General features: G+C 31.4%; 1 protein-coding gene across 1 annotated transcript; it reads left to right on the top strand.

Annotated features, from left to right (window-relative positions):
* Positions 1-9,364, top strand: LOC111062182. Its single transcript, XM_039437689.1, has 6 exons — positions 1-130; positions 895-966; positions 3,112-3,214; positions 4,521-4,615; positions 7,273-7,396; positions 8,922-9,364. Exons 2-6 carry the CDS (start codon positions 901-903, stop codon positions 9,044-9,046), a joined length of 513 nt encoding a protein of 170 aa, XP_039293623.1. The 5' UTR covers positions 1-130; positions 895-900; the 3' UTR covers positions 9,047-9,364.
* Positions 9,365-11,991: the final 2,627 nt, after the last annotated feature.

Genomic DNA, 11,991 nt, shown 5'->3' with positions numbered 1-11,991 from the left:
TGAAAGCTTCAACAGTGAGCCGAGTTCCTTTCCTTCCAGTCATGCTTGTTTGTTCAGAGCTGAACCTTATCTTCATACTCATATTGATCATAATTTTAATGTGCATTCATATTATTTGTTATAATAGAAGGTGAGTAAGAAATTATCTACATATTTTGCCAGTCACTTTTTCTACACAATCAACAATAAGCAATATTCTATATTATAAGCAATATTGTTATCAATAAAAATCAGACATTCTCCATTTTTAAAACAAGGATCTAAATAATAATAGTATTTTCTGTCAGTGAATATATTATTATCGGTTTGGGATAGCCTATGAAGGAAATAAAATGTTCATGTGCAATAATATTTTGTGAAACATAGCCTTCCTCTGGAGTCAATAACCAATAACTTTGGCAAATAATTTTAAAAGCTGCGTTTTCATTATCCAAAATGTTTATCTCTGAAAAATTGTGAAGCTGTGTCAGTATGATAATTAATAAGAATTTGTTTTCAACAAGCATGAAATTTCAACATAGAGGACGCTAGATAGCCAATTAATAGAGCAAGAATATACGACATTTTAAACAGTTGACTGATCCTTTGAAAAACTGTGATTCATTAGTTCTATGGGTTTTTTATCAGCATTGCGCTTATTGTTGATTGAAAATGATTTTGGTTTGTGCATCAAGACAAAGAACATTCTTGATGTATTAACAATATTAGTAACGTTGAAATAATATCTAAATAATGACATTTTATAGTATATTTAAACAGTGATAATAAATAAAAAAACTATTTATTATGAAAACTATCTCTGATAAAATTATTTCAACAAATTAGCAATATTATTCATCGATGATATTATCATGACTCAAATGATGATTAATTACATTATATAACTTTTTGCAGACAAAAATGGGAAGCAGAGTCTGTGGATTACCACTAAAATGCGTTTCAACTGTGATTGGCTCCTTGTTTCTGGTAGGGTAATGAAATATAATTGATCAATTTATTTTATCAATTAATAATATTACCATATAGGCTACCTTTGTTCATAAAAGTTCAACTGGAAATGTTTTACTAGACAGCAGAAATCTATTGGATACTTGATATTATATTTATCCAGTTATAAAGTACTGTACAAATTAATGTACAATATAACTAAAATGAGTGTGGAATTGTAGCTTTATACAACATGAGACCGGCATTTCTTATCAATCTTAAGAGAACAGAGATCGCGCCAACCAGCTTGGCATTAACAGCAGCAAAAGAACAAAACCATTACAGTATTAGGCTATTCTAACTAGATTTGGTTGGAATTCTAAACCATTATTCTAACTACTAATCTGCTTTGATAATATATTGTTTAGACTAATCAATGATTATAGTCTCTGTTTTTCATAATCACATAAAAATTATCATTATTATCGACATACAGAGTGGGTGAAAAGTCCGAGAACAGCTTAATATCTCATATACAAAAGTAATTAGATGGTGGGTGTCATTGAGGATCCTGATCAAACTGAAAATTCTACTATACTATGAGTTTAAAAATCTGGTCCGCCATATTGAATGAAACTTTATTATTTTATATGGGAAGGTTGTCATGCGATGCATGATTTCGATACGAAATTTCAAGAAAAAATGAATGGTGGAAACCGCACATCGATATCTCAAACCGTTCAGAAGATATTCACATTATTAATCAATATCACTTATGTATCAATTTCTGATATGCATGATATTGATTAATAATGTGAATATCTTCTGAACGGTTTGAGATATCCATATGCGGTTTTCACCATTCATTTTTTCTTGAAATTCCGTATCGAAATCATGTATCGCATGACCACCTTCCTATTAAAAAAAATAAAGTTGCATTCAATATGGCGGATCCAAGATGGCGGACCAGATTTTTGAGTCATAGTAAAGTAGGATCCCCAATCACACCCACAGTCAAATAACCTTTGCGTATGAGATATTAAGCCGTTCTCGGACTTTTCACCCACTCTGTATATTTCTAAATCCTAACAACAAAGAAGCTATGTAAACTTTTTATTCATAAACTGTAAACTTCTTATGATATTTCTGATTTCATATAATTACTATTGACATATATTTCTAAATATTAGCAACAAGGAAGCTATGTAAACATCTTATTTAAGGATTACCAACTGTAATCCTTAACTGGTAAAGGAAAACTGGTGTGCATTTGATGCAGTTATGAGTATAAATATTATCCTCACATTTAAAATAGTTTTCTCTAGAGCACTGCGGAATGAATATTTACTATTCAACTGAACTACTTATAAACTCAGAATTCAAGTTTCTCATCTTATTTCACCAGGTAATTTGATAGGTGCTGACGCTAATTGAGATTGAATTTCCAGCCTATTTCCAATGACCACCCAAATTTCATTTGCAACTCTAACATCACAAGGGGTGAATATACGATTCCCCAGCCAAGTATTTTTGGGAAAACTGTTGATAATAACATATTGGCATATATATTAATATTATCTTGATGAGAAGAATAATAATTATTATTATTTGCAGTTTTCTGGAATGGACAAGGGACATTAAATTTAGCCTACCACATGTCATGAAACTTGATCATATAACAATGGAAGTACAGTATATTTAACATTGGCCAATAGACTACTTACCATTAGAATCTAGAAATATATTTAACATGGGCCAATAGCTTACTTACCATTAGAATCTAGAAATATATTTAACATGGGCCAATAGCCTACTTACCATTTGAATCTAAAAAATGCTTTCTTATCTTCTGTGTCAGAACCCTTCAATCGGTCTGGAGCCGCAGCTCCACCTTTGAATCAAAGACAAGAAAATTTACAAAAATGAAATTAATTATAACCAGGAAAAATTATTATAGTTATTAATAACATTTTTAGTAACAAAGGGAATGCTTCAATGAGTTATAAACTGGTACGGTATGGCAAAAATATCATATCGTATACTAACGTTTTTAAATCGCAGAAGCCAATGATTTGATTGCATTATTATTATCATCTTGAACCACTATCAATGTTATATCAATAAAGTAATGTTGTTTCAATGAAATCAATTGTTCTAAGAAATATGATGCACTTCTGTTCACAGATAATAGCTGTGGTATTAATTGTGATACTTTCATGGGTTCTAAAGGCACTTTTGGAATTGAAAGAAGTGGACGTCGGTGACGAAAAATCTATTAGCTGGATTGGTAAAATCTAATTTTAGATTTGAAGAAAGAAGAGTAGAAAAAACTTGAATATTTTTCACTGTATTATTGATTCAAAATATTTTTCCAACAGTTAAACAGTATCATATATATAGTGGTTTAGTAGAATAGTGGAGATACTTTGCTTCTTTCTCAAATTTTGAATGATGAATATCTATTCAAACATCACATGTTGATGTAGAGTTATATCATTATTCGTGGAAGAAAATATTCGAACTTTCAGGAAGGAAAAGGACCTCTCTCCACATGTAACTTATCTTAGTTATAATTCAGGATCTGAATGAATGACTGATTATTCGAATATAGTGGAGAAAAGAATATATAGTACTAATTTATGTATAGATAATACTATTTGAATATTAGATGATAATGGAATAAAATGAATGACTGATGATTGAAATATAATAGACAGACAAAATACTTTTGTAGGATTATTAGTAAATAATGAAGTACTATATTATCTAAAAGTATTATGCCTAAATTATGTATTTTCTATTGTGGTATTGTTTTCTTAATAATTCAATTGAGGGAATTTCTACCAAAGCTATCAAGTAGCAAAATAAATGTAGTTTGTATGTGATAGAGTAAATTTTTCAATGTTTAGTATATATTAAATTGAATTTCTGCCTTTATTTTAATTGAATGAAAAAGACTAAGAAATTGTCAAAAAACCACTGATTTATTGATAATTAGAAAGACCGGTTTTGGTTATTACACCATTGTCAATCTCTGATATTTTATCAGATGATATTTTATCATCTGATAAAATATTTTATCATCTTATAAAATGATATTTTATCATTGTCAATCTTCTGTTTATCAGAGATTGACAATGGTGTAATAACCGAAACCGGTCTTTCTAATTATCAATAAATCAGTGGTTTTTTGACAATTTCTTAGTCTTTTTCATTCAATATGAATAATTACCACAATATCAACTTCTCAACTTCACAAAAACTTTATTTTAATCCTGTGAGGGCAAATTTACAATATCGCCGGCCTAATTCATAAATTGCCGGTCTTCATTTACACTTAACCCTCCAATACAATACCAATTTACAAAATAATACAAAACATGAACATCTTATCGGACAAATTGATGACAAGATTTAAGTAAAAAAATTAACCAAATAATAAATTGTCATTGTCTTCATGATGAGAGTTCTATGCATCCTGTTCATCGTTCTTGTGTGATTAAAATAATTATGTTTAAAATCATTTTACATAAATTCATATATATTTGTATCGATTAATTAAAAAATTATGTACAAATTTAATTCTGTTTCAGCCCTAACCTGTTTACAAATATATTTTGGGATGAACATTTTTATGGTTTGTGGTTCAGTGGTGCTTAATATATTTCTTCTGATTGGAATTTGTAAGGTGAGCAACTACATGCAATTTTAATAGCATAAATAAATTATTGGTAAAGCAAACAACAATTTTTCACAAATTCCTATATTTTATCCATGTTACTTGAATTCGCCCCGGTTGCAAAAACGCCTGTTGAATATGCCACACCAATCGGAGAAGGCTTTTTTGAAAAGTGGGCTTCACTGATTGGTTCTTGTAGCATTTAAATTTAACAGGCTTTTGTGCAACTGGGCCTTCAACTTATAAATTGAATGTACATTCAATTCAATCAACATCTCAATGTGTAATTTTTTATGGCATGAAACTCAAATCATTATTTTGTTCCACAACTTGCTTTCAATCGAATGTTCAGATTGACAGTATGGAACTACATATAACTCCAAAAAGGTACTGAATGTACCTTCTATGGAATACTGTACTTGGATACCAGTCTATTATTTTTCCAACATTACTTGTACTTGAGTAATCATTGACTAAATTTTTCAAGTTTTAGAAATCATAAATAATGGTATCATCAATTTTATTCGTCTGAGTTAAATGATTGAATGGGAATCGCAAGTGATAAGTTCAGATAGACTTGATGGTGGATTTTGAAAAAATATTATTCTGATGGTTTACATTTTTTCAAAACATACCATTAAAATAATATGAATGGGACTGAATAAATATGAATGCATATTTGAAATTCAATGTGAAACTGATGCTTGATATCAAAATATTTCCATGAATGGAACGTTCAATTCAAAGTTCAAAAATCACTCATTAATATAAATAACATCGGGGCACCGAGCTTCGCTCGTTAATTTTATTTATTGACTAGCCGTCAAGCTCGCTTCGCTCGCCATATCTGTCTAGCCAGGGGGCTCCGCCCCCTGGATCCCCGACTGGATCGTCCAAAAATGAGATCAGCGGGCTCGCTTCGCTCGCCTGCATGTAGACCTCAGCGGAACCTCTGTACCAAATTTGAACGTATTATGTCAATTTGATCTCGAAAAACACCTGTTACTATATCGGCGTATCTTTGGCGAACAAAATTCTTCCACCTCAGCTAAACCTGTATACTGAATTTTTTTAAATAAATTTCCATCAATTATTGATGGAGGAAAGGTGAGGAAACGCAGAAAAGCTGAGAAAACGCTAATTTTGGGCGTATCTTTGGCGTTATTTCAAATTCCTTCTAACACAACATTATTGGACCCCAGCTGAGCTTCTGTAGTAAATTTGAACATTTTCTGTTTATTTGTTCTCGATAAAGCTGAGAAAACGCTAAAAAATGCAGATTTTGGGCGTATCTTTAGAAATTTTTCCAAATCCGTTCTTATTGCGCTTCTAAAGGGCCAACTGATCATACCTACCAAATTTGAAATGTTGTCATATTTTTATCATAAATGTTAGGACGATCCAGTCGGGGGTCCAGAATAAACGTCTGGCTAAACGGATATGGCGAGCGAAGCGAGCCTTACGGCTAGTAATATAATATTCCCAGGAATAGCTCTGATTGGAGTAGCAGTACCCAATCAATTTTTCCGCGATAAATCAGGACCTCCTAAATAGGTATTTGGGAGGTACTGGATAAATTGGTATTTAGGAGGTCCTGGATAAATGCATTTCAATCTTCAACTTGGTGCCAACCTAACAAAGTCAACTCAACTTAATGCCAACCTGACAAAATTTTTAATTCAGTTACCAGAACAACTGTTTCGAAGAGGTACTCTCTCTAGATTATAGTTCTATATTAACATATGGTATGGTCATTTTTCAATTATAATTTCAAGATATTGGAATAAGAAGAATATACAAGCTAAAAGACGAACTTTAATCCCTTAAAAACCACCCTTGTAGTTAAAATATCGCCAAAAGATTTCTTAGTGCGCCTCTAAAGGGCCAACTGAACATACCTACCAAATTTGAACGTTTTTGGTCCGGTAGATTTTTAGTTCTGCGAGTGAGTGAGTGAGTGAGTAAGTCAGTCAGTGAGTGAGTGAGTGAGTGAGTGCCATTTCGCTTTTATATATATAGATAAACAGAACAACACAAAATTCTCTAAAATGATCGTGTTTATATTTTACAGCTGGCTATAGGTCAGCTTATGAATTTCGGGGATGCGATATTTTGATTTTCCACAGAATCACTCGCTCACTTTCTACTATCCACAGACGACGAAAGTCTCAGCTGTTTCAGCCAAGGATGAATTATCCTTTTTATGTCGTCCAGAGAGTTTTCCCAAGGATGAGACCTAGTGCAATCGAGTTTTCATATCATAAACCTACTATGTTCCAAATTTCGTGAAAATTGTTAGAGCCGTTTTCGAGATCCGTTGAACATAAATAACCAGATATACAGAAATTGCTCGCTTAATATGAAGAGCCGTTTTCGATATCCGTTGAACATAAATAACCAGATATACAGTAATTGCTCGCTCAATATGAAGAGCCGTTTTCGAGATCCGTTGAACATAAATAACCAGATATACAGAAATTGCTCGCTTAATATGATAGGATATTTCTAGTTATATTTTTCTTGAAAAAGATCAGATGTATTTGAAATCAATACAATCAAACCTATTGGAAAATGTACAGTATATGAATTTCTCGTATTCAAGCTCATATTCTCATATCATATCATGTAGCCTCCTGGAAATTATAGCCATTATTCAATTTTTTCAGAAAAAATCCAGATTTCTTCTACCATTCATAGTGTTCAAGTTATTTACAACAGTCTGCGTATCTCTTGGTATGATCTCATACTCCCACACACTGAGATCCACAATATTGTTAGTGCTATATTCAGGTGAGTAGTAATACTAAAAACCGTTAGCTAACATACTGAGAACTATAGTTATTATCATGAGACTTAAACGTTTTGGGTATCAATTGAATTATTGAGTTCACTTTAATGTATTAGAACTCAAAAATGAATTAACAATTAATAATAACAAATTTTAAGATCCTTAAAAATGAATAATTACTGATTCAAGGAGTGATTCCATGATTTAATTTGAGCTCGCCAAGGATTTTGTCTAAATTAGATTGACTTTTTGTGTAGTTGAGAAGTTGATATTGTAGTAATTATTCATATTGAATGAAAAAGACTGAGAAATTGTCAAAAATCACAGATTTATTGAACTGTTTATTAAATAAACTGTTTATTGACAATGGTGTAATAACCGAAACCAGTCTTTCTAAGTATCAATAAATCTGTGGTTTTTGACAATTTCTTAGTCTTTTTCATTCAACTAAATGAGATTTATAAGCTGTTGCATGGGGATGAATAATAGGAAGGATCATAAGATACGGAAAGACCTACAGTTTTAGGTGGTTTCCCAACCACAGGAATGCGATTCTGACGTCTGCACCAGCTACTTTCTCGTTTTCTATTCTATCTTATAGCAACAGTTTATGGATGGTTCAATCACGAGAATAAGATTTATTCATTATTTTACAAAGGCGACTTTCTAGAAGTATTTTAAGCCTAGGTGATGATGATGAGATGAATGATAATACAATGAAGGTAGAGTTATGAATGGATAAAAATGATAGGTTATGCGTTATGCTATCCACTTGAAATGATTTGAGTTCACTTTTCAGTCCAGAAATAGATAAACTGGAAATTTTGAATTTGATTTGATTAAAAACCAAATATAATAGACTGATTACATTCAATAAACTCCCAGAACTTAAAAATATTGAGTTATTAAGAAAAATTTTGAACCATAAATAAAACACAAACTAATTCAATTAAATCTTATATTTATAAGATTGAATATACGGCGACGTAAGGGCAGCTAACCTTTTCTTGGTCACTGAACCATCTATACAAGGGTTTTAAACTTAATATATCCATTTCTCATTTTTTGCTTTGTGTGCACTCAATTTTAAACTTTTGAATTGAGCTTCTCTATTAAATTTACTCATTTTTTTATTTGTATTTCATCAATTATGTACTGTATTTGTATTCCATCAATATGTATTTTAATTTCATCATTAACAACTGATTTTTGCATATATTCTACTTTTCGGGGTGGTTTACATCATTTAGTTAGATTTTCGATTTATTATAACTATTAAATGAAAAAGACTAAGAAATTCTCAAAAAACACAGATTTAGTGATAGGTACTTAAAAAGACCGGTTTCGGTAGATAAACTCCAGAGATTGACAATGGTGTAATAACCGAAACCGGTCTTTCTAAGTATCACTAAATCTGTGGTTTTTTGATAATTTCTTAGTCTTTTCCATTTAATATGAATAATTACAATATCAACTTCTCAACTACACAAAAAGTAATTATAAATACCTACTTTACTTTGTTTTCAGTTACTGTTTTCACACTCCTGGCTATATTACACATCTACTACAGGGAGCTTAAAGAGGAGAAGAATGAAGAAATGTCCATCACCTTGGACACTTTGGGGAATAACAATAGATCAAGTCAAAAATGATTTTTTGTACAAAATATGCATCAACATTTATAAGTATTGAAACCTGAAACATCATTGTACAAAACAAATAACCTTTCCTCAATATATTCATTTTAAACATTGTTATACAGTACTAATAGACAGATATAGCAGTAATAATTTTTCCTTGTAAAAAACAAAAATCACCTTCTCCTAAATATATTGATTTTAAACATTGTTATACAGTACTAATAGACAGATAGGCCTATAGCAGTAGTAATTACACTGAAGTGTGATTGTTGGTTGAAATAAATGTATCTAATTTTTTAAAAAAATAAACCTTGAAAAGATAAAAAAAAACCTTGATGATCTCATCGTTATTTACTTTTTCCTCGCAGTATCGTAGATATGTGTATGAATCAAATTTATTTTCAACTAGCAGGTAATCCGTGCTCTGCAAGGGTCTAATTAAAAACTTGACCTACTGAAACATTGAATAGTTTAAAATAGGCCTAGAACCATCGTTGGTAAGAATCAAGATGCAGAATTTCAATAGGATAGAATAAAAAAAATATATTGAATAAATAAGCTACCTTAAAAGTTAATCAGTCCAGTAGTTCAGACATGATTCGTCATTCGTGAATTTCCTATCCTTTACGTGTATCCTTTAAGTCAATTGTTCTCTTCATTGTAGGCTATTGTAGTTGAGGTTCAAGTTGAGTCTAGTTCAGTTTTCGGTTTTAAGACTGTTGTTCCTTTCCCAATCATTCATAGTTCAGAATGATATTGTAGCCTATGTATCAATGTATAAATTGATAATAGTTCAAAGGATTAATCTGGTCTCCCACACAAAACAATAACAGTGAACATATAGTTATCATGTGTTCCCATTGGATTATTCGTGCTGGACTATTCCCATTCAGCACGGCCGAGCGAGTCCCTGAATAATCCCATACGAAGTTATGGAAATTATATTTTCACTGTCACTATTGTGTGGGACTCCAGCTTTACTGAGCATTTGGAGACTATAATGATTGAGAATTTATAAAATGGTAAATTTCAATACCGGTACTCAATAGCCAACCAATTTTTCAGAATAATCTATACCAGGGCTCTCCAACCTACGGCCCGCGGGCCACATCCGGCCCGCGGATAGATTCTGTCCGGCCCGCCGATAGTTATTGCAATGGATTTTTTAAAATATGGGGAGAATTATAAGGGTTTTAGTTAATTCATTTAAAATTATTATACACATTTTTGATAACAACCACTGTGAGTTCAGTACTCTTCTATTACTAGCCACTCCATTTCTTAATAAGTGTAAAATTAGCTGTGAACAAGCAGCTTTTTGGATCTACCTACAAGTGTGAGCAGACATTTTCAAAAATGAAGTTTGTTAAATCCAAATAGATCTTCCTTGTCAGATGAAAATTTGAAATCAATTTTAATGATCGGAACCACAAAGTCTGATCCTAAATGTGCGGACATTTTAAGTGGGGAAAAAATGCAATCTTCTCACTTAAAATGAGTATTCTCTTTTAGCTTGGCAACTTTTTGTAAATTCGTGTATTGTCAAGTTGTCTTATTACTATTAAAAAGTTATTACTATTTCATTCAACTTGCTAAATTCGTGTGTATAGTCAAGTTTTCTTATATGGCCTTTTTACTTTTTACTCTTTGACCTTTTGACTTTGTATTAAAATGAAATGAATTGGTTTGTTTCTTCCTGTGTTTCAATCCTTCTTAACCTTCTTAAAACTCCTTATATTATTTTAATTAAAATATAATAATTTTACACCCCCCAAGCCCTCAGTCGTGTGTGTCCCCACAATTCAGAATTCCACGTACATCCTTGTTATTGGCCCTCTAAGCCTCCCAAGAATTAACAATCTGGCCTTTGGATAAAATAGGTTGGAGACCCCTAATCTATACTAATACCCTACTTATATTTTTAAAATTTTAAGTCACAGAATGTGGGTGGGTTTGTGAATTTGTATTCAAATTTTTCAAATAAGTGCAATATTTCTTAAGTTTCTTATCCATTGTGATACATTCTGTGATTCATTTGAAGTATTATGTCAACCTTCAAAATTTTCAAAATTCAAAATCTTCAAATAATTTCCTGGATCAAAAATCAAGCGAAGAAGCAGTGTGTGATATCATAGCCTCAACCTACTATGGACAACATTAACTTTTTATCAAAATTTTTGGAGATGAATAGTACAGGTTCAGCCTAGTTTTTCCTTCAATTTCATAATTAAATTATGATTGTAGTATTTTGTACAATAAATGAATGAATAAATACCAAAAGCGGAGAACAAACTATTCCAAGAGCATTCATTTAGATTATTGTAAAGTAATATAACAAATAATATTGGATTAACATTATTGATACCTCAATAGAATTGGAAGTTCATGGATGAGGCCACTGTATTCATAATGTAAAACCTCATCTGACACTAACATTAATTGGGTATTTGAAACTTTTTTGGGAGAAGCTTTGATTATTCAGTTTCTCAATTTGACATCTTGTGGGACCGTATTCCCCACAAAAAAATCAAGAATCTGGTGAATCAGAGAAGCATTGAACAATAGTTGAGTTATTTAAATTATTATCTTTGATTGAAATTATCTTCAATATAAGGCTTTCCAGGAAATAAGCTTAGAGGTCACCACCAGAGATTTGAAAGCTGGAAATTAGAAAGCAATTTAAAAAAATTATAAGATTTGTAAAATTGGGTGGATGAAATGAAATGATATGAGAACTAAGTAACAAAGAATTTTCAGATGCCAAAAATAAAAAAGGAATGAATGTCAACAGCATGTGGTGTTCCCAAACGGTCACCCATCCAACTACTGACCACACCTGACGTTGTTTAACTTCGGTAAAAGGACGAGAACCGGTGTATTCTATACCGTTGGCGACAGTGTGAAATTTTACAGAAGTTGACAAATACTTTAAAGAAGAAAATAAAAGGGTATAATAG

The sequence above is a fragment of the Nilaparvata lugens genome, chromosome 11 (genome assembly GCF_014356525.2).
Source record: "Nilaparvata lugens isolate BPH chromosome 11, ASM1435652v1, whole genome shotgun sequence".
Classification (NCBI taxonomy): Eukaryota; Metazoa; Arthropoda; class Insecta; order Hemiptera; family Delphacidae; genus Nilaparvata; species Nilaparvata lugens.
Note: the sequence above shows the minus strand (reverse complement) of the source record. Positions and strands in the feature narration are given on the sequence as shown.